The following is a 24780-nucleotide window of genomic DNA, read 5'->3' as shown; positions in this document are numbered from 1 at the left end:
TCCACGGTCAGATCAGCCGTGGTCAAGGCCTGTTGACTGATGAACCGTTTTTGCCTCATAAGGCAGGGCGCGTAGGTAACGATCCACCACAACGGCCTCCACCACCGCCGCTGCTGTATTCCTCTGCGGATCCAGCCATTTCCTTGCGATTCGGACAAGTTCATGCATCTGCGCCCGAGGAGGTTGGTCTGGTTGGAAGGTCCAGCTGTGAAAGCGCTGGGCCATACCAAACTTTGTGAGTCCATATCTGCTGAGGATCTCAGACTTCAGGGCATCATAGTCAGTAACCTGGTCAGGGCCCAGGTCCCGGACAGCATTCAGCGATTCCCGGTTAGAAAGGGGGGCTAACAGACCAACCCACTGTTGCTTGGGCCAGGCTTCCCTAGTGGCCGTGGCCTCAAATGCATGCAGGTATGCCTCAATGTCATCGGTAGCTCCCATCTTAGATATAAAGTCACTTGCCTTTATTGGGCGGGTATTTTGGACCACCCTCTGTCTCTGCAACTGCAATTCCTCTGCCTTCAGAAGGTTGGCTTTCTTTTGCTCCTCCAAGAGAGCCACGTTTGCTTGCATCTGGGCTTGCTGGCCAGCAACAAGGGCTTTCAATATGTCCTCCATTTCAGTCGGCGGGGTGCCTACGGCCAGCTTGGAAAACTGGGTGATCAAACCTTCGGTATCCTCCTCTGACATGCACTATTAACGCTTGAGCGTGCCCGTATTCTCCACCATCTGTGACGTCACGAGAGGCTACACAGCTTTCAGCGGGATTGCTCAAGTAGTGCAAGGAGACAAGGTTCAAACAAAACAAGGATTTTATTATAGGTCTTGGGAAATTAACGAAAATATAACAAAATTCTGTTCTCTTGTGGCTCTTTAAGGGTTAACAGTTCAGGGATGTCTCTTCCACATCCAAAGTCATAATTCTCACTCGCTCAGATAACTTTTCCCCAGCCTTACTGTAGTCCACGTTGCAGCTAGTGGCCAACCCAGCAAAAAGTCCTTCCGGGGTCTCTCACGTATTTCCACCGGTGCATATATCCAAAGGTGAGTATTTCCCAAAGGTAAGTATCTCCAAATCCTTATATTCCTCATGGAAGTGGACGTGCAGCACTCTTGTCCTCCAGAGAGCCCAGGTTGGAGACCGTGTCTCTTCCCTTCAACAAACCTTCAGCTCATCAGCTCCTGATTGGTTTCAGCTGCGTGGGAAGATTGGCCATAGAGGGTTGGAGTTCCCGACCATACCAGCAGATGGAGCCATAGCTGTCTGGGTTTGCAGCCATCTCAGGGGGATGTAACGTCCCTCCAGGACACAGCCTCTCGTGACATCACAATACACACACGCATTGTACCACCTGCATGGATACACACACGCATTGTACCACCTGCATGCATACACACACGCATTGTAACACATGCATGCATACACACACGCATTGTACCACCTGCATGCATACACACACGCATTGTACCACATGCATGCATACACACACGCATTGTACCACCTGCATGCATACACACACGCATTGTACCACATGAATGCATACACACATGCATTGTACCACATGCATGCATACACACACGCATTGTACCACCTGCATGCATACACACACGCAATGTACCACCTGCATGCATACACACACGCATTGTACCACCTGCATGCATACACACACGCATTGTACCACCTGCATGCATACACACACGCATTGTACCACCTGCATGCATACACACAGGCATTGACCCACCTGCATGCATACACACACGCATTGTACCACCTGCATGCATACACACACGCATTGTACCACCTGCATGCATACACACACGCATTGTACCACCTGCATGCATACACACAGGCATTGTACCACCTGCATGCATACACACACGCATTGTACCACCTGCATGCATACACACACGCATTGTACCACCTGCATGCACGCACGCCTGCATGTACTCCCTATCTTTCTCGCGCTCTCTCTTTCTCAAGGCCTTAGCATGTACTGCATATATTATATAGTTATATATTTTATCTACAGAAAATGTTGACAAACGTGAACGCACTCACACCCCTCCCATCTACACCCAACCCCCAACACACACACAACTAACATCTAACATTATCCACTCCCCTGGGTGCAAGGCTAGAAAGTACATTCCCTGTACATTCCCATGCCTACATGTTTCTCCAGCAGACATCAGTCAGATGAGTGGTGTGTTGCTGTGGCCTCCCTCCCCTGCAGTCACATGCTGAGAGAGCGGGACATCAAACCAGCGAGCTGAGGGACACGCTTAGGCCCGAGATCACTTCTAATTGAGCTGATAGGGGCGGAGCACCAGGTTATTTTTCAAAGCAGAAACGCAGAGACGACAAACTCACAAACGCTGGCGGCTCAATTAGAGGCTTACAGAGTAGAGAGGAGAGGAGAGAAAGCTTATGCTGCAGTCAGTGTGAGGCAAAGTAGGTTACAACAAAGTAAAGTTGAGGTGAGTGAGTGAGTAATGCATACGGCACTGAGTGGCTCATCAATTCACCATTAGAGTAGGGTTCAAGTGGCTTCACTATTGGCTATAATTAAAGTGAAGTTGTTGCGGCTTGACAAGCAGCAAAATGATAATAGATTAACTGACAAACAAGCTAGGACACACACACAGACACACACACAGACAGACAAACACACAGACAGACACAAACACACATCACATTAGCCCTCTTCTGTCAAAAAATCGTTGTTCATCAATCAAAACTAAGTGGGGAGCGTATTGTAACCCCAATCCGAGGCAAGCCTCTCCCAAAGCCTCCCGCTTCTATCACATACAATGTGTGTACAAAACATTAAGGACACCTGCTCTTTCCATGACATAGACTGACCATAGACTGACCAGGTGAATCCGAAGAAAGTTATGATCCCTTATTGAGGTCACTTGTTAAATCCACTTCAAATCAGTGTAGATGAAGGGGAGGAGACAGGTTAAAGAAGGACTTTAAAGCCTTGAGACATGGATTGTGTATGGGTGCCATTGAGGGTGAATGAGCAAGACAAAATATTTAAGGGCCTTTGAACAGGGTACGGTAGTAGGTGCCAGCGCACCGGATTAAGTTTGTCAAGAACTGCAACGCTGCTGGATTTTTCACGCTCAACAGTTTCCTGTGTGTATTAAGAATGGTCCACCACCCAAATGACATCCTTGACACAACTGTGGGAAGCATTGGAGTCAACATGGGCCAGCATCCCTGTGGAACACTTTCGAAACCTTGTAGAGTCCATGCCACAATGAATTGAGACTGTTCTGAGGGCAAAAGGGGTGGTGCAACTCAATATTAGGAAGGTGTTCCTAATGTTTTGTACACTCAGTGTATACTCTACTCCCTTCATATCCATAAGATTACCACTTAAAACCCCATCACATCAAGTGAGGAACATCTGTAGTCTCCATGAAAACACACTTCAATCAACAACAGCTAGCTATATCACTTCATAAAGTGAATACGTTTTTACAGCAGGTCAAAGTGGAGTTTTCCAGTGCCGTTAAGAGAATGGGAGAGAGGGATTAGAGGGTCACATTCTCTGCCTATGAAACACTAGCTAAATAAATAATACTGTTTGAACCGGGGAAATCAGAAGTCATTGGATCCGCATTCCAGCTCTGAAACATATGCACATGTTTAACCCCGCAAGACCCCCTGTGGCTCTGAATGTATGGTTAAGGTTTTCATATCACTGTCTGTGTCATAGATAATGAAAGCTTTCGCAGGGGAAGCCACGGAGAGAGCAGCAATCACATCACATTGTTAGGGCTGCTTTGAAAGACAATAGCTGACCCCGGGTGACCCGCAAACCCGTCAGAAAATATCAGGAAGCGTAATTGAAAACAACAACAACAACAAAATTGAATGCTAGGAAAGTTGGATAAATGCCTGTTTTCAGTTCAGTCGGTTCAAACGAATCAATTTCCTCATCGGTAATGAAGATGAGAGGAGGTTTGAATTAAGTTCTTTACCCACTCTCTCTTTCCATCGCTCTTTCCACATCTTTCTCTCTCTCATTCTCTCCATCTCTATTTTTATTTTCCCTGGCCCTGGTACCAATTCAAACAAAGCACAGCCAGGCCGCTAAGGCCACTTTCAACAACAGCCAGGCCGCTAAGGCCACTTTCAACAACAGCCAGGCCGCTAAGGCCACTTTCAACAACAGCCATCTCACTAGAGCAGCAGGGAGCAAAAGTCAAGCCTTTGAAAAATGCGTATCCTCTCTCTCTCTGTATATTGGCATCTCTTTGGGTATTGGCTTGGCAAACCAAGGGCACAATACAATAGCATATCCAAACAACGACAGTTGGTGGCATTTTGTTGGAAGGTGACATTAAGGGGTCCAGAGAGTAACTGGCGGTCAAGTCCATCTTATGGACAGCTAACTATAGTACTCTAAGGCAGGCAACATACCAATCCGGCCTGCAAGTGGTTTGAGTTGAAAAAAATATATGTTGTGTATATTTTTTTTTTAACTCAATAAACACAATATACTTTAAAATGACTAAAACCAAATTGAAACTGTGTAGAAATAATAATGGACCTACATTTATACAGTTTCTTGACTGTGTCCAGCTTGTTAATAATTTTGACGGCGAGGAAATAACACATTTTCAGTGCGGCATCACGGACCTCGTTGAAGAATGAATGCGGCCCCTGGGGCAAAATGAGTTTGACAACCCTGCTCTAAGGGCATAAAGATACCCCAGAGAGCAGAAAGAGAAGAAAGAGGTGGTGGGTAGAGGTGCATAAACAAACTGCCGGTACCTACTTCCTCTCATCCCTCTGTCTCTCTCCATCATTGCCATTCCACCACTGGGTGTTGGTAGGGTATCAATGGGAAGACACTGTCAAAAGGCTGACAGATACTTGAAAGAGTTTGGATGGCTTGGCTCAATGTGTGTCCTGGATCACAACTACAATGCTGCCATTTTAGGAGAAGACACCAGACATCCTTTCTCCTGTGCAAAAGGGATAATTAGGTCCTGCTGTGGGACCTCAGGATGAGACATCTTCCACGTCTTCCAGACCGGAACTACTGTTAGCAGAGAGACTGTCTGTCACCGGTCTCCCATGGATGCCTCGACGCCGGCCGCCTCAACGGGCCACATTGTGTGCTTGTCACACACTTCAAACATTCCCTTTTCCAGATCCACAGGACATGTTTCTGTTTTCACCATACTTCAGCTGAACAGAAAACAACAACTCAGTGGTTCTTCACCACTGCCCAACAACAAGGTATAAAGGTTGCTGTCTGTGGTTAACCAGAGGATGTGACTTCCAGCGACAACCTTTCTGGATCAACAGTTAGAATGCAATGTGCTCTGGCTTTGTTTCCAATGTTCCTAAATCTAATAGTTCCTAATAGTTTCTGGGCCATCGGTTGAGGAGGATGTCTGTTTATATGAAACCTTGATTACGCAAGACAATAATATCCCTCAGCTATGGCCCTTGACCTGACATAATATCAACGTCTCTCTCCAGGAGGAGCTCCGACTGACCACACGTCATAGGGATGGGCTCATCTATTTCTTTGAGCCAACCTTCAGCCCATCCACACAGTGTCCCGTTAGCTTAGAGTCGCTACATCCTCTCCAGGGCTCAGAGAGAGACAGACACTGGCCATTAGACTGATACAGTGGGGGGAAAAAGTATTTAGTCAGCCACCAATTGTGCAAGTTCTCCCACTTAAAAAAATTAGAGAGGCCTGTAATTTTCATCATAGGTACACGTCAACTATGACAGACAAATTGAGGAAAAAAAATCCAGAAAATCACATTGTAGGATTTTTAATGAATTTATTTGCAAATTATGGTGGAAAATAAGTATTTGGTCACCTACAAACAAGCAAGATTTCTGGCTCTCACAGACCTGTAACTTCTTCTTTAAGAGGCTCCTCTGTCCTCCACTCGTTACCTGTATTAATGGCACCTGTTTGAACTTGTTATCAGTATAAAAGACACCTGTCCACAACCTCAAACAGTCACACTCCAAACTCCACTATGGCCAAGACCAAAGAGCTGTCAAAGGACACCAGAAACAAAATTGTAGACCTGCACCAGGCTGGGAAGACTGAATCTGCAATAGGTAAGCAGCTTGGTTTGAAGAAATCAACTGTGGGAGCAATTATTAGGAAATGGAAGACATACAAGACCACTGATAATCTCCCTCGATCTGGGGCTCCACGCAAGATCTCACCCCGTGGGTCAAAATGATCACAAGAACGGTGAGCAAAAATCCCAGAACCACACGGGGGGACCTAGTGAATGACCTGCAGAGAGCTGGGATCAAAGTAACAAAGCCTACCATCAGTAACACACTACGCCGCCAGGGACTCAAATCCTGCAGTGCCAGACGTGTCCCCCTGCTTAAGCCAGTACATGTCCAGGCCCGTCTGAAGTTTGCTAGAGTGCATTTGGATGATCCAGAAGAGGATTGGGAGAATGTCATATGGTCAGATGAAACCAAAATATAACTTTTTGGTAAAAACTCAACTCGTCGTGTTTGGAGGACAAAGAATGCTGAGTTGCATCCAAAGAACACCATACCTACTGTGAAGCATGGGGGTGGAAACATCATGCTTTGGGGCTGTTTTTCTGCAAAGGGACCAGGACGACTGATCCGTGTAAAGGAAAGAATGAATGGGGCCATGTATCGTGAGATTTTGAGTGAAAACCTCCTTCCATCAGCAAGGGCATTGAAGATGAAAAGTGGCTGGGTCTTTCAGCATGACAATGATCCCAAACACACCGCCCGGGCAACGAAGGAGTGGCTTCGTAAGAAGCATTTCAAGGTCCTGGAGTGGCCTAGCCAGTCTCCAGATCTCAACCCCATAGAAAATCTTTGGAGGGAGTTGAAAGTCTGTGTTGCCCAGCGACAGCCCCAAAACATCACTGCTCTAGAGGAGATCTGCATGGAGGAATGGGCCAAAATACCAGCAACAGTGTGTGAAAACCTTGTGAAGACTTACAGAAAACATTTGACCTGTGTCATTGCCAACAAAGGGTATATAACAAAGTATTGAGAAACTTTTGTTATTGACCAAATACTTATTTTCCACCATAATTTGCAAATAAATTCATTAAAAATCCTACAATGTGATTTTCAGGATTTTTTTTTCTCATTTTGTCTGTCATAGTTGACGTGTACCTATGATGAAAATTACAGGCCTCTCTCATCTTTTTAAGTGGGAGAACTTGCACAATTGGTGGCTGACTAAATACTTTTTTCCCCCACTGTATGTGTGACCTCAGGGGAGGTTTGAGAACAGACTGGCTGGCTGACTGGCTGGCTGGCTGGCTGGTTGGCTGGCTGGTTGGCTGGCTGGTGGACTGACTGGCTGGTTGGCTGGTGGACTGACTGGCTGGTTGACTGGCTGGCTGGCTGGCTGGCTGGCTGGTTGGTTGGATGGCGGACTGACTGGCTGGTGGACTAACTGGCTGGTTGGCTGGTGGACTGGCTGGCTGGCTGGCTGGCTGGCTGGTTGGCTGGTTGGCTGGTTGAATGGCTGGCTGGCTGGCTGGTTGGTTGACTAGCTGACTGGTTGGCTCACTGGCTCTGGTCTGTGTGTGGAGCTCCTATAGAGGTTTAGTGTCAGACTGTGTGCCACAGGGGAGCTCAAAACTCAAATCCTGGAGATTGGGTTGGGGGGAAGGGAGGGGATTGGGGGGCTCCTGGGGCTGGGGGGATAAGCTGAACTGCTCACAAAATGTAGTCGCGGACAGAAAACGGGAGAGTGAGAGATGGAAGAGGATATGGAGTATAGGGATGGATGAGCGAGGGAGGGAGATGGATAGGAGAAAGAGGACGATGGATGGGAGGTGTGTAGGAGAGAGTGAAAAGGAGGAGGATAAGAAAGCAGAGGAGGGGTGGGAGGTGTGTAGGAGAGGCAGAGGGAGTAAGAGGCGTGTGGTGGAGGGCAGAGGCAATGCGCAAATTTCAGGTCTGCTGAGCGCAAACTTGAACGTTGTGAAAATTCTGCGCAACTTCCGGCTCGCTTTTACTGTGAAAACTGAGGCTGTACCCGCTTTTAAGTTAGTTTAACAGTGGTCAAGTAGGCTACTGTGGCTATTTGATCATAATGTAGGCCTACCAGAGTGGCCTATATACAGGCGAAAGAAACGCACACCTATTTAGGCGAGGTGCTGGCTAACGGAGTAGAACACTTGAAAAAGAAAAGGAGAGCCTCTCACTCTAGGAGCTCAGATGCAATAATTTAATAACCATAGTTTGGACAGACAAGCTGTCTTCATCAGGGTATAATGACAAACACTGCGGGTCACTAGTTTATATACTGTCAAAGGACACACACAGGTGTCTGTAATAATGGCCGGGTGTGGCCTGATTCCATTGGTTAATTCACAGATAAACAGAACATACAAAAAACATGAATAGATAGCATATGATCATAGACACAACTTGGCTACATAGGCCCACAAACATTTACAATGAATAGCAAAATCACAATAATCACAAGAATGGCTTCAAATCAAAGTCTACGTTGAGACCGAAGGGACCAAGGGTCTTTAAATTAAATATCCAGGCAGCCTCTCGTTTTAACAATAAGTTGTCGAGGTCACCCCCTCTCCTAGGGAGGGTGACATGTTCGATGCCGATATAACGTAGGGACGAAATCGAGTGGTTCGCTTCCAAAAAGTGGGCAGCGAATGGGTATATCGAGTTTTTGCACCTAATGGTGCTACGATGCTCTGAGGTTCGTACTTTTAATCTGCGCTTTGTTTTACCCACATCATTTTTACCACAAGGACAAGTTATAAGATAAATAACTGCCTTAGTGGAGTACGTAATAACACCTTTGATTGGGATCTGTTTCCCTGTCTGGGGGTGTTTGAAGGATCTACATTTGTAAGTGCCATTGCATTGAGCGCAGCCATTACACTTGTAGTTTCCATCCGGAAGAGGCGCAAATAGACGTTGTGCAGGGATATTTAGAGGTGGTAAATCAGAGTTTACCAATTGATCTCTGAGATTTCTGCCCCGCGAGAATACAACCAAGGGAGGGTCCGAAAACACATTACCAATACTGTCATCGGATCTTAGAATGTGCCAATGTTTGTGAACGATTCCCTTAATTTGTTCAGAGCACTTTGAATAGCATGTAGTTAGAACGCAAGAATGCTTCTTTTTGCGAGACTGTCCTTGAAAGAGATCAGGTCTCGATTTGTTTTGAATTTTCTCAATGGCAGTATTAATCTGACCATTTTTGTACCCCCTCTCCTTGAATTTTCTTTGCGTCTCAGCCATATTTCTGTCGATATCTGATTGACCTACCTTAAAAAACAATTGAGAAAATGCATCCCATGCATAACATTTTAACATGGAAATAGCTGTTCTATCGTTCAGCCTACAGTAGAAGTTAATGTGTGGTGTTCAATGTAGGCCTACATTCCATGAGACTTTTGGAAAACAAAACATGCAGGGCTTGACATTAACCTTAATTATCCACTTGTCCTTCAGACAAGGAGGTGACTGAATATGTTGTTGTGGTATTTGATGGAAGAAACCACTTAAAATGCATCATTATTCCCATACCATTATTACAGAGAATCAGACAAATTATGCTACCATATGCCTATTGGCTACGTAGCTTATTCAAGCCTGTCTCAAAAAACACTGCCCCTTTAATAAAACATTTAAAACGCTCACGATTTGTGCTCTTGTAGGAAGCAATCACTCCCCCATTGCGGACTACAAATTAGCTATAACTGGGCTAATAACTCACTAACTAGCAAAATATATTAACAAATTGTGCACACGTGGCTACATGTAGCTCTCGCTTTGATCTCAAAACAAGCCCATCTACTCATGACCGCTCATGCTGTAAAAACAGTGATGGCAATGGTCTATTTGCATACAGGCCTACTGCAGCTCTGATTGGTTATGGCGCACCCGTCTGTGTAGAGTGCCTGTCAATGCAATAGAATCCTACTCCAAATCTCATGCATAGTTAGTTTCGCATACTAAGTCTAGCATAGATAGTTTTGTTTTGGTATGTTGCATTGAAAGTGGCTAATATTGCGTTGATTCGATCACAATTCCCACAGTAAAAGGAAACATTGATAGTGTTAACTAACGGGGAAAACTCGAGAAAGTTGACTGAAGTTCAATCTCGTGCTTCTCTGCGCACGTTGATATTTATTCTGCGTGGCAGTCCCGGGGGAGCTGCACACCCGCACACGCCCGCAGCTTTGAGGGAACATTGGGATAGAGAGAGGAGTAGAGTATCCGCTTGAACAGAAATAGCATAGGGCTGAGGTTGCCACGGCAACCACATCCTCCACCACTAACAAATCTGTTCCTTAGAGGCCACAGCAACAGGATCACACTGACAGCTGGGTGATGGGAAACAACATAAAAATATATCCTCTTCTTATTTTCCCTCTTAGTCTATTTATTTTGTGAAAGCTGAGAGATTGACAAGCTAAAACGGAAACGAAAGAGAGGGGTGTCAAACCTGTCATTTCAAAGTCCTCGAATAATGCCTTGAATAATTCCTCAGTAAGTGACACACTTCAGATAGAAACGGCACTGCAGGGTTAGAATTAAAGTCCATGTCTTTGATAAGGACAGTATCTTGTGTTCTTTTTAATAACAACCTGTTTGTCTCCCAGACAGTGTTATGTTTCTGAGACAAGAGGTTTGGTGTTCTGCAGCATCACCTTGAGGGCTGGATGGCTGGTGCCGACTGTTTGCCAAGGCTCATCACGTACTCAGATAGACACAAATGGTAGAAACGCCAGCAGAGCACCCAAAACCAAGAGAAAGACAGGGAGGGAGAGGCATCCACAGAGAACTGAGATAAAATACTTGATATTATCGGTCTTGTGTCGCTTCACAAAGCCTGGAAGGCAGAGCAAGAAGTAAAGTTTTCATGAGGCTGCTACACAAGAATACAAACTTACTAGACAGCTGGTCAGCAATGCAGACTTTTGGTTAGGACGAGAGAATTGGCATTCCGAACACGTGATGACTGCATCTGACAAGGATTTGAGAGCGAAACGGGAGGCTTCTTTTTACATTTGGATTCAAGAAAGGAGGAGAGGACGACGCATTGAAAAAGAAAGATAGAGAGAGAGAGCTCGGAGGTAGAGAAAGAAGAGAAATTGCAACTGGTCGACTACAAAGTGAGCTAGTGTATTTTAGATCAAAGCCTGTTAAGAGACTGGACACCTGTCTTGCTAATGGTATCATAGATAGATGAGAGCTAGAAGGCTAAGCTGACAAACGAATGTATCATGTTTGGGGGAGAAGCAATCTTGAGAAAGACCTAAATAGATTATGGTGCAGTTAATTCAGTGTGATTCTGTCTTGGTCAGTGCCTGGGCCATGATGAGAGGCAGAGGGGGGCAGGGACAAATGTGGACGTGTGACTGGGGCTGGCACTGGGGCTCGGATTTGGGATAGGAGAAAAAGGCTGACACGGGGTCTGTAGCTAGGACAGGGACAGATGCAGGCTGGGAGAGATAGGGTGGGCATCAGTGTGTGATGAGGGCAGTGACTGTGTTTGACCATGGAGGGATTTCCCCCGCCATCAAATCAAATCAAATTATATTTGCCACATGCGCCGAATACAACAGGTGTAGACATTACAGTGAAATGCTTACTTACAAGCTCTTAACCAACAATGCAGTTTTAAGAAAAAAAGTTTTAAAAAAGATAAGTAAAAAATACCGGTACAGAGTCAATGTGCGGGGGCACCGGTTAGTCGAGGTAATTGAGGTAATATGTACATGTGGGTAGAGTTAAAGTGACTATGCATAGATAATAAACAGAGCAGCAGCAGCAGCATAAAAGAGGGGGTGGGGTGGGGGGGACAATGCAAATAGTCCGGGTAGCCATGATTAGCTGTTCAGGAGTCTTATGGCTTGGGGGTAGAAGCTGTTAAGAAGCATTTTGGACCTAGACTTGGCGCTCAGGTACCGCTTACCGTGCAGTAGCAGAGAGAACAGTCTATGACTAGGGTGGCTGGAGTCTTTGACATTTTTTAGGGCCTTCCTCTGACACCGCCTGGTATAGAGGTCCTGGATGGCAGGAAGCTTGGCCCCAGTGATGTACTGGGCCGTACGCACTATGTACAACCTTTTGAGGATCTGAGGACCCATGCCATATATTTTCAGTCTCCTGAGGGGGAATAGGCTTTGTCGTGCCCTCTTCACGACTGTCTTGGTGTGTTTAGACCATGATAGTTTGTTGGTGATGTGGACACCAAGAAACTTGAAGCTCTCAACCTGTTCCACTACAGCCCCGTCGGTGAGAATGGGGGCGTGCTCAGTCCTCCTTTTTTCCCTGTAGTCCACAATCATCTCCTTTGTCTTGATCACATTGAGGGAGAGGTTGTTATCCTGGCACCACACGGCCAGGACTCTGACCTCCTCCCTATAGCCTATGTCTGTTTCAGGCTCCATCTTTCACTCAGTGCTTGTGTCCCACATTACATTATACAGTACCATCAACTTTGGCATACACCATACACTGTGGCATGATGAATAGTTGTGCAGAGAAAGATCACAGTCTTACCCTGCACATGTATGCAATCATAATAGCCACGAACACACACGAATACACACACAAACACACACACAATACCCCATCAGCCTCAGCCCTATACTCTGTGAATCTACGGGCTCCATTTTCACTGGCAATATTCTGTGTCTGTGGAGAGGCATAATGAACTTCATGGTCAAGGGCACAACACCTTGTCCTCCGCACCACAGGGGTGTGTTTGTGTGTGTCTGTGTGGGTTTTGCGCTCTGAGAGTAGAATGAAAAAAGAAACAGTAAAGGGGACATGGAGGTTGACTCCATCTCAATCCCTGACAGTCTAAACACATCAGTGAGTCAGAGAGTTTGTAGAAGACTGTTCTAGTGAATATCACACACTATGGTAATGGCCTATGGTTTGTCACCTTGTATGAATAGATGGAATTACAGTTCAAACAGGACTTGACCCTTTCAACGTAAACCCAGGGAATGTACTTAGTTGGCCAGAAGTTCAAACATGGCTTGACCCTTTCAGCATAAAACCAGGGAATGCACTTAGTTGAGCAGAAGGTCAAACATGACTTCACCCTTTCAGCATAAACCCAGGGAGTGTATTTAGTTGGCCAACAGCCAAAGTCTAAACTTTGCATGGCCTTGTGACACTTCCTTCTTGAGGACAGACATCCTTGGGGTGCTTTTACAACATGGCTCCCATTTACAACCTTTTAGGATAAATATTTCATTTCAATACTTTTTTTTACTAAAACATATCACAGTGAATTCCTAGGGGGGCTTTGGTGTGCAAACCTCCATAGTGGCTCTGGCAGCAATGTCATGTTTGCCATTACTATGGTTTTAATTAGATTAAAGCATCTCTTGCAGAAAGTGAAAACAGAAACATCCCGTTCTGGCTCAAAAGGGGCCAAACAAAGGCTCCCATTGGAGGGATAAATCTCCATGCATTCTTCCCTCCTGCTTCTAATTCTCCTCTGTAATTATTGCTCCAGCCATTCTGGTATAGAGGGAAGGTGGGGACGTTAAATCATCCAGAGAGTCGTGATGATATTGTGGGCTATTGTGAATTGGATTCCACCACCCCTTCCTTTCTCCTTTCTCTAGCTCAATCCTGCAGACCACTGTTTAGAGAGAGACAAGGCAAAAACACTGTTTAGAGAGAGACAAGGCAAAAACACTGTTTAGAGAGAGACAAGGTGGCTCTGGTAGAAAATGAGAAACATTTCATTACGGATCTCGCAGGGAGAGAGGAAGTGGTCATGAGGATTGCAGACCACAGGAAGATTAGTGCAATCAGAGATGGCTATCTGCCATCAGGTTTTACACACTCCCACAGTGCCCACCCTGCACACCGACACACACACACACACACACACACACACACACACACACACACACACAAACACATATATGCACACGCACTCACGCAGGCACACACACACCTGACAAACACTAGCTAGCTACTGCTACTGCACACAAAGTTTATTTTCACAGAGCCAAAGCAACAGCGTTTCAACATGGGACCTCCCAGACCTTAGGGTTATCTGAACCCTCAGTGCATTCCCAATGACCCACGGTGTCGGTCTTAAATAACATGGCTTTCTTCCCTTTTTTGGGTTTCATTCTTTCCTTTCATGCTCATTATTTCTGTTCATCATCAACTGTTTGAATGAAATGGCTTGCGGGGGAATTCACAAGAGCAGCGGCGTCTGCTGAGAGGCGTTGACAATTTAAATGATTACTCCACGTCGGTTGTAGGCCCATTTCGTGTTGTTTTTGTTTCAGAGGCGGCGGAGGAGATGAGATACAGAGCCCAGCTGAGTGTGATTGGCATGCGATGGTTGACAGGCTGGCAGCGCCATGCTCCGTTATGACCGAGCATCACAATGGGTGGCATCCCAACAGCTGGCCTCGGAGAGAATAACTTATTTATAATCTCATAGCCGGGGAGCTGCCAGTAATGGCACACTTAAGGGAAGAGGGCATGGTTAAAGGCTCCAAAGCTGGCATTTAAGCTCCCCTACACACAGAAACACACACACACACAACACAAAACGCACAAACACACACACTTGGCATTAAGCGCTGCATTGTTTCTGAGTTCAGAGGACTTATTTCTCCATTGGATTATTTATGTCCATGGAGAATTCTATAGCCTATGTTGTGAATGAATATGGTTACTGGAATGATTACTCAAAGCCAAAACAGTCACTCATCAAATCCCACGCATACACTACTTTATTCCATTCCAGAATAGAGACTGGGCTAGTGATCCCACTAGGCATGATGTTATGGAAGGCTACAGGGTTATTTCTGTGTACACAGACAGGAAGTTTATGTTGTTATACTATTCTACGTGACATGAATGTACATTCACATGGCAGGCCCATCTAATGACAGTGAATGAGAGACAGCTCCTAGTGTTTCCTAGCAGCTAGGCTAAGTCAGACATACATGTTTTATCTGACGGTTGCTGTGAGTGTGAGGTGTGTGTGTGCATGTGTGAGGTGACAGGAGGTGTTTGGCACTGGCCCTGACCAATTAAAGTCTCGCCATTCTGTGAAATCTAACAGCAGAAGGAGAGGACGAGGCGGAGGGGAGGATGGGGAGAGGAGCGACAGACCAATATTTGTGTCTTGGGAAGAGATGAGGAATAACGCCTGTATCTTTGTAGTGACTGGGTGCATTGATACACCATTCAAAGTGTAATTAATAACTTCACCATGCTCAAAGGGATATTCAGTGTCTGCTATTATTTTTGTATATATTTTTTCATCTACCAATATGTGCCCTTCTTTGCGAGGCATTATAAAAACAACTCCCTGGTCTTTGTGGTTGAATGTGTTTGAAATTCACTGCTCAACTGAAGGAATTTACAGGTAATTCTATGTGTGGAGTACAGAGAAGAGGTATTCATTCAAAAATCATGTTAAACACTATTATTCCATGCAATTTATTATGTGAGTTGTTAAGATTTTTCTTACTCCTGAACTTCGTTAGGCTTGTCAAAACAAAGGGGTTGAATAATTGACTCAAGACATTTCAGCTTTTAATTTTTAATTAATTTATACAATTTTCTAAAAACATCATTCCACTTTGACATTATGGAGTATTGTGTGTAGGCCAGTGACACAAAATCTCAATTTAATATTTTTTGTATTCAGGCTGTAACACAACAAAATGTGGAAAAATTCAAGGGGTGTGAATAGTTTCTGAAGGCACTGTATATCAATAGTAGGAGTATGTATTTTGGATGCAATTTGAATGGAAATGATGGAGAGAGAGAGAGTGCTCGCGTGCACACTGATTTAAAGCAACGATTTTCGAGTGATAGGCTGTTTTAAAACGCTGCAGCTGTAATAAAAGAAAATCATATATAAAAAATGAATTTAAAAAAGGTGACCTGAAAGCCAAATGGAGATGTGTAAATTAGACGCACATTCAGATATATTAGTCCTAATATTACTCTAGCATAGGCTATGCTGCAGCAAATGCACCTGTCACAAGAAAAAAAGCTACCAGCTGATGAGATGATGCATGCATTGTGAACTGGGCTCCATACTGAGATGCGCCGTCTGTCCCCACCCTGAGCATTGATGATTGATCATGCAGATAGCAGAGCATAGAAGGAGCATAGAGCATTGAAGCCAGATTAACACATTGCATATAATTTAACAGTTCCATTTCACGTCATGCTATTAATAGAAATAATTGATTATAATTGATTGGTTTCTCAGTTATTTATCCCGGGAAACAGGACTGAGTTTGGGCGGGAAATCTCTGTAAATCTCAGTAACCCGTTTCCCGCTATTAAACCCTAGCTCTCACAGTGTGGGTTCCTAGAGAAAACATAGTAGTGTGAGTGGGGATGGCCTGAGATAGAGTAAGAGATAAAAAAAAGAAAAGAATGTGCTGCGTAAAAAATTGAAAACAAAATAGATTAATCTGTGGCTTCTCATCTCCCAGGACTCTCACTCCCTACTTCTGTTTCTGCTTTTTCAAAACCGCATCATTCCACTGTGCTGCCTCTCTCTCTCCCCACACATCCGGTACTGAAAAAACAAACCAAAGAAAACAGTTTTTCTTTTGAAGCGATTTCCCTCTGCTGTCTGACACACACACACACACACTCCGTACATGACCTTTCCTCAAAGCAAAAGGTTTAACGTTGTGCCGTTTCAATTAACGTTGGGGTGAGTGTTCCATCATCTTGTTGGCTGACACACTCTCTCTCTCCCTAATGAAATGCTTTCTTTTTTCAGTCCTTAATTACTTTTGTTCCAGCGCCTCTGTTCTCCTCTCAGGTTCCATGAATAATGCAATAACAGGAACTTTGGAAGTCCTTTAATGATCTATGTTCTATCAACAGCACCTCTTTATAGTGCAATCAGGCAGGGACAATTAGTTATACACAGAATAACAAACTCATAGTGAATTCAAAATGGCGTCCCTGAAATGATTCATGTCCATAACGTCTTCCTCTACATCCTCACCCGGGTGCAGACCAATCACTACTAGTGTGTGTGTGTTTCAATACACTGCTGGAGACCTATATCTCATGCTGGGTTTTATCGTAATTATAGACTTCTGCCTGTCTGTAAGTGATGTGGACAGACTGTGAACTCTCTCCATTTGACAACAGATCAGGGTTGAAATAAACATGGAATCTCCCACAAATACCTCCCTGTTATTTCAGCTCTGCCAGTGCATTTGGGGAGAAGAGCTGCCCTATCCCCACATTCTCTAAAATAAACAAGGGGAAAATACACTTAATTTACATAGATAAACAAACATGTACTGTAAGTAAAAGTACAACCACAGTACACAGGATTATCATAGACAAATAAACAGTGTAGGTGAATGTGGTCCTCTGTAGCTCATTTGGTAGAGCATCGCACTTGTAACGCCAGGGTAGTGGGTTCGATCCCCGGGACCATCCATACGTAAAAATGTATGCACACACGACTGTAAGTCGCTTTGGATAAAAGCGTCTGCTAAATGGATTTTTTTTTTTAATGTAATATCCTATTTGAATTATCATGGGTAGACTACTGCTGCCATCCTACTAGATACTACAAGATGATTCATCCAGTTGAGCAATAATCCAAGTAGTGTGCAAAGCTGTCATCAAGGAAAAGGGTGGCTATTTGAAGAATCTCAAATATAAAATATATTTTGATTTGTTTAACACTTTTTTGGTTACTTCATTATTCCATATGTGTAATTTCATAGATTTGATGTCTTCGCTATTATTCTACAAATAAAGAAAAACCCATGAATGAGTAAGTGTGTCCAAACTTTTGACTGGTACTGTATGTAGTACAGGTAAACAAAAATAAATAATGGATTCATCCTCATGCATGAAATACAACCGCTCTCCCAAACATGCATCATCTCAACACTATATCCCTAGATGAAAACACAGCAGTAGTCTCTCAGAAGTAAAAACGCAAGACAAGAGGGGGGATTATTTCTGATTGTGTGCCATTTAAACTTTAGCAAATTGCAGCTAGCCAATTGCTACTTTCTAGTGTATGCAGGAGCGGGAGTGTGCGGAGGAGCGGGGTGACGTGAGAGAACTTGGGAAGGTTGAACACCAGACGGGCTGCGGCATTCTGTATGCAACTCGCTGTTGGCTGGGCTCCCTGCCTGTGCCATTAAACCCCTACAACTCATCCAGAATGCCGCAGCCCGTCTGGTGTTCAACCTTCCCAAGTTCTCTCACGTCACCCCGCTCCTCCGCACACTCCACTGGCTTCCAGTTGAAGCTCGCATCTGCTACAAGACCATGGTGCTTGCCTACGGAGCTGTGAGGGGAACGGCACCTCCGTACCTTCAGGCTCTGATCAGTCCCTACACCCAAACGAGGGCACTGCGTTCATCCACCTCTGGCCTGCTGGCTCCCCTACCTCTGCGGAAGCATAGTTCCCGCTCAGCCCAGTCAAAACTGTTCGCTGCTCTGGCACCCCAATGGTGGAACAAGCTCCCTCACGACGCCAGGACAGCAGAGTCACTCACCACCTTCCGGAGACATTTGAAACCCCACCTCTTTAAGGAATACCTGGGATAGGATAAAGTAATCCTTCTACCCCCCCCCAAAAAAAAATATATATATATATATATATTGTAAAGTGGTTATCCCACTGGCTATAAGGTGAATGCACCTATTTGTAAGTCGCTCTGGATAAGAGCGTCTGCTAAATGACGTAAATGTAAATGTAGTGAGTGCAGCCTGTGTTGCAGCTAGCCTAGCGTGCCTAGCGCTTCCAGTGAGCACAGCCTGTGTTGTAGCTAGCCTAGCGTGCCTAGCGCTTCCAGTGAGTGCAGCCTGTGTTGCAGCTAGCCTAGCGTGCCTAGCGCTTCCAATGAGTGCAGCCTGCGTTGTAGCTAGCCTAGGGTGCCTAGCGCTTCCAGTGAGCACAGCCTGTGTTGTAGCTAGCCTAGCGTGCCTAGCGCTTCCAGTGAGTGCAGCCTGTGTTGCATCTAGCCTAGCGTGCCTAGCGCTTCCAGTGAGTGCAGCCTGTGTTGTAGCTAGCCTAGCGTTTCCAGTGAGTGCAGCCTGTGTTGTAGCTAGCCTAGCGTGCCTAGCGCTTCCAGTGAGTGCAGCCTGTGTTGTAGCTAGCCTAGCGTGCCTAGCGCTTCCAGTGAGTGCAGCCTATGGAACATGCTAATTATTCTCCTCACAGCTCTTCTGCTTTACTCAATTTTAGAGCGATAAAAAGGAGGCAGAATCGGCTTACCTCCGTAAAGCACCGCAATTAATTGTAATCTAGTTTAATAAGAGGCCCACTTTAGCTTGCTAATGTGGCTCATTGCAGCCATACAGGAACTGCTATTGACTGAGTGGTTGCCATTAGATATGATGAAGGCGCTGATGTGTGAATACCTCAGCCCACAACACACACACACACACACACACTTCTCTCAACTGCTATATGCAGACAGAAAAACACACGTGCGCACGCGCACACACACACACACACACACACACACACAGGCAAAGCAGAAAGAGATTTGTTGTGGTGGCTGCATGCCAATGTTGTTTGACTGTAGCAACCGGTTGAGGTGTTTATTCTTTAGAAAGGCGAGGAAAAAAGGGCGAAGATGGAAACGTTTCTGCACAGAGACACAAGACAAGTACTCATTAAATCAGTAGAAGGAACAGTACAACAGTAAACAACCTATATTTATTGTATCAAAAGCTTCAGATGGTAGAACAGTACAGCAGTACAGAAAACCGCCTCATCATGGAATAACATTGTGTAATAACAAGTGTATTAGAAATAAGCAGTACAAGATATAAGTAAATAATTTAGATAAGACATTGCTTAGAGTATATGAGTTGACTCTTAAAGTAGGCCTATAGACATATAAAGACTTGGGAAGATGAACCTTTGAGTCTGGTGCTAGCTCAGCTACAGGGTACTGCAACAGTCCCCTGTCTGTTGGTCCTCTCAGGTTCTGTATCTGTAGTGGGCTGGGCTGATCCTAGCCAGGTTTGACAGTAGAGAGGCTTGGAGAGGCTGGAGGAGACTCACTTCTGACAGAGCTGCTTTACCTCACAGGCCCAGGTGATCCATTTGCTTACACCATCTACAACCCACAACCCACCCACCATCTACCCCATCAAATCCAATCTCATCCCATTCCAATCTGCTGCTGGCCAATAGCTGTCTGCCTGTCTGTCTGCCTGAACCCAGAATCAGCCATTTACACCCATCAACACTGTTCCAACACTGCTGAAATAGGAGGGGACTATCTGGCCTTGTAACTAGTTGTGTCCCTGAAACTCATAGGCTACAGAACATGATACATTGGCTGCTAACCAACTCTCATGTAAAGGAGCTGATTCCAATCAAAGCAGCTCAAATGCTTGGGAGTGCTTTACAAAAAGCATGGGAGCTCTGCTAGCCAAAGCTTTGTTATCATATCAACCTAGCTAGCGACATCAAATCAGCAGCAGTCAACTGTCAAGGTGCCGATTTAAGAAGTAACAAAAGCGAAATGGCTCCCTACGCCACTCTACCACGTGTAAGCAAGCACAACACTTGACATCCTTCGAGTCACAACAAACCATCCACGACAACCCAATTTATTTTCTTGGTAGCATCTTTGTCAAAACAAAGATAATTTGGTCATTTCTCTTTAAATAACATTTGATAGAAAGTCAATGGCAGTCATGGATTTGGGATATTCTCCCTTTCAGTGACAAGAAAAGGAGTGACAGGTTGAAGTTGTAATAAGTGAACCTCATTGACAGAACAAGCCTACCTTTTGTGGGTTCTGTGCGCTTGGGTAGATCCAGAGTGTCGTAGTTTTTGTCATTCTCGCCGTTTTTTCTGGCTGGATAGAGCCAGAGAGAACATATGTAAATGTCACATTCAGAGACAACCTGACAGAGTTAACTGACAATGTCCTAGAGACCACTGCAGGACCACACACAAGCGCACGTGCAAGCAGATGAACACACACACACGCACGCACAGAAAGATGCATCACTGCACACACAAGTCTAGTAGCAGCCCTTCATTTTAGATTTACATTTTAGTAATTTAGCAGATGCTCTTATCCAGAGCGACTTACAGTTAGTGAGTGCATACATTTTTCATACTGGCCCCCCGTGGGAAACGAACCTACAACCCTGGCGTTGCAAACGCCATGCTCTACTAACTGAGCTACACTCCTTCCCAGGGATGGCAGGTGGGAACCCCCTTTAAAAATGCAGGGAGGGTAATGGAGCCAGGTGACTACAGAAGGGCCAGCTAATGAACCTCTCTCCATCCGTATCCTCAACAGGGAGGGGACATGCCTATGTCACTATGTGAGATTCAACCTTTAACGTTTCAAACTTACCAGCAGGCTGAGGGGAAACTGCACTGCAGTCTAAAGCTGGGACTAAAAACTAGAGCCCAGGTTATTTTTCACTACCCAAACTTATTCGTCTTACCTGGCTCTCCCCTACCTCTACCCCCGAGATTAGGCTAGGTTTGGATTACTAACACTTTGATGTTTGGGGGCATGACGGAAGAGGTAGAACTACAGTAAGAGTGCAGCAAATGAAGAGGAGAAACAAATGAAGTCCTTCAATCTTTTCATTTTTGGAGGAGACCCAAACTACTAATGCTACAGTAGCTATAAGGGCAGGGGTGAGAGGGTGTGCTGAAACAGGACATGGGGACACTCACCTTGATTAAACCATTCCTCTATAGTTAGCCAAGGAAGCAGCAGCAATGCCAAAAACACAAGCAGGGAGAAGAGAAGAGTAAAAGATAAAATAGGTTGTGAGGATTAGAGGTGACAATAACAAGTAAACACTTCAGTTTAAAGTCAACTTGGGCTGTACATTTGAGAGAGAGAGAGAGCAGGAGAGAGAGAGAGAGAGAGAGAGAGAGAGAGAGAGAGAGAGAGAGAGAGAGAGAGGCAGTAGTGCTGAGTGATTAGTGCTTTTCTAGGTCAGTTCAGTTTCGGTCAGAGTATTACAAAATGATCATAGTTTCCGATTTCGGTTTCAATTATTTTTTTTTACATTAAATGCATTATTAAATAATGACACTACACTTATTTTTGAGCTTTTTAATGGAAGTTCCAAAGCCAAAAATAGTGAACATTCAATTGCCAAAACATAGAAAATATTCCCTTGTCTCTGTCAGGTCCACATTGGGTAGACATGAATAGAAAAATAGGAAATTACTATGAAATAATACAATATTTCAGTTGTGTATATTACTTAGTTTTTATTTGATTACTTTATTATTTTTAATTCCTTCTCATCGCTGTTCAAGCAGTAGCAGCCAAACAGCCAGACGTAATCTCTGTACTCATTTTAATTGTTCTTCTAAGAAGATAAGGCATACTTTCACAAACTGTCTCTATCCCTCCCTCTTGTAGTTGTGTTGTGTACATTCCTCTCTCATGCGGTCTATGCGGTCTGTGTGTATCTAACTTAACGTAGCAAGTGTAAAAGTGTGTCCATTTCTGCCTGAAAACAGGCGCAAAGGATTAGGGTCATTGTAGTTAATTACCACGTTTCTGCACTCAACTAGGTTGAATATTTGCTTAATGAAAACTACAACTCCCTTTTGCCCAGCGTACCAATTCATTCTTGAATTGATTTCTCTCATGAATTACTTGATTTCTCTTAGATGTAAAGTCCCCTATTTCGGGGACCTGCGTGGTTCTGGTACTAGTTCCGACTAACATTTTCACTTATAAATCGATCTGTGGACACCGTAGATCGTAATGGCTCGTATTGAGTGCTAGCCCTTATTCCCACGGACACAGTGAGAATGTCTCTTTTGCCTGTGTGAAGCAGGATGTGACATCTGACACCATTAGAAGCTGGGATGTCCTTCCTACCCTTTCATGCGATTTTCCGACTTTCCATCAACTCCTGGCTGAACCCTATGTCACAGCCACTAACAACATATATGCATGCAATCCTTACATCATAGCGCAGCAGAAGAGTAGTTTCGTCGCTGTAGCACATGAAATCGATTTATAGCCAGTAATCTAAAAGAATTCATAGATTTTAAACAAAAATCCCTTTCTGTTTGTCATAGATGGACTATGAGTTCCTAACGAGTTCAGGAAGCCGGCTCTCAAACAGGCTCTCAAAGTGCTTGATAGGAAGCCCAATAGCCATCATCACTGTCACATCCTTAGAAAGCATGAGCTCCTGAGTTGGGAAAATCTTGTGCAATACACCGATGCATGTCTTGTATTCAAGATCCTAAATGGCTTGGCTCCCCCTCCACTCAGTATTTTTGTTAAACAGAAAACCCAAACATATGGCAGCAGATCCACAAGGTCTGCCATGAGAGGTGACTGTGTAGTTCCCCTAAGGAAAAGCACCTTTAGTAAATCCGCTTTTTCTGTGAGAGCTTCCCATGTCTGGAATACACTGCCATCAGACACACATAACTGCACCACATATCACACTTTCACAAAATGCTTGAAGACATGGCTAAAGGTCAATCAGATTTGTGAACATGGTCCCTAGCTGTGTGTTGCCGCTTTCCATGGCTGTTGTCTGTAACTTGTGAGGTGTGGAAACACTTTGTTGCTTTTATGAATTTTGTCTTGCTGCTTTTTGTTCTATGTTGCTCGGTCTGTATGCTACGTCTTGTTTGTCCTATGTTGCTATGTCTGTATGCTATGTCTTGTTCTATGTTGTTATTGTCTATATTGTAATTGTTTTTAATAACCTGCCCAGGGACTGCGGTTGAAAACTAGCCGGCTGGCTAAAACCGGCACTTTTACTGAAACGTTGATTAATGTGCACTGTCCCTGTAAAAATAAACTCAAACTCAAACTCAAACTCAAGCCAAGCTAAAGTTCTGTGATACAGTGGGGGAAAAAAGTATTTAGTCAGCCACCAATTGTGCAAGTTCTCCCACTTAAAAAGATGAGAGAGGCCTGTAATTTTCATCATAGGTACACGTCAACTATGACAGACAAAATGAGAGAAAAAAATCCAGAAAATCACATTGTAGGATTTTTAATGAATTGATTTGCAAATTATGGTGGAAAATAAGTATTTGGTCACCTACAAACAAGCAAGATTTCTGGCTCTCACAGACCTGTAACTTCTTCTTTAAGAGGCTCCTCTGTCCTCCACTTGTTACCTGTATTAATGGCACCTGTTTGAACTTGTTATCCGTATAAAAGACACCTGTCCACAACCTCAAACAGTCACACTCCAAACTCCACTATGGCCAAGACCAAAGAGCTGTCAAAGGACACCAGAAACAAAATTGTAGACCTGCACCAGGCTGGGAAGACTGAATCTGCAATAGGTAAGCAGCTTGGTTTGAAGAAATCAACTGTGGGAGCAATTATTAGGAAATGGAAGACATACAAGACCACTGATAATCTCCCTCGATCTGGGGCTCCACGCAAGATCTCACCCTGTGGGGTCAAAATGATCACAAGAATGGTGAGCAAAAATCCCAGAACCACACGGGGGGACCTAGTGAATGACCTGCAGAGAGCTGGGACCAAAGTAACAAAGCCTACCATCAGTAACACACTATGCCGCCAGGGACTCAAATCCTGCAGTGCCAGACGTGTCCCCCTGCTTAAGCCAGTACATGTCCAGGCCCGTCTGAAGTTTGCTAGAGTGCATTTGGATGATCCAGAAGAGGATTGGGAGAATGTCATATGGTCAGATGAAACCAAAATAGAACTTTTTGGTAAAAACTCAACTCGTCGTGTTTGGAGGACAAAGAATGCTGAGTTGCATCC

General features: G+C 44.6%; 1 protein-coding gene across 2 annotated transcripts in view; it reads right to left on the bottom strand.

Moving 5' to 3' along the window:
* Positions 1-24780, bottom strand: part of LOC121530643 (armadillo repeat protein deleted in velo-cardio-facial syndrome homolog) — a 344238-nt gene that overhangs the window by 26554 nt on the left and 292904 nt on the right. Inside the window, exons 9-10 of one of the 2 annotated variants that reach the window (XM_045226832.1) lie at positions 21723-21740; positions 20809-20880 (exon numbers count right to left, since the gene is read on the bottom strand). In XM_045226832.1, coding sequence (XP_045082767.1) covers positions 20809-20880; positions 21723-21740 — 90 coding nt within the window. The remainder of the gene's footprint in view (positions 1-20808; positions 20881-21722; positions 21741-24780) is intronic. The other variant, XM_041835760.2, reaches the window with a different exon arrangement.

Source organism: Coregonus clupeaformis, chromosome 18, assembly GCF_020615455.1.
Source record: "Coregonus clupeaformis isolate EN_2021a chromosome 18, ASM2061545v1, whole genome shotgun sequence".
Taxonomy (NCBI): Eukaryota; Metazoa; Chordata; class Actinopteri; order Salmoniformes; family Salmonidae; genus Coregonus; species Coregonus clupeaformis.
The sequence above is the reverse complement of the archived record's forward strand: the minus strand, read 5'-3'. Positions and strand labels throughout refer to the sequence as shown.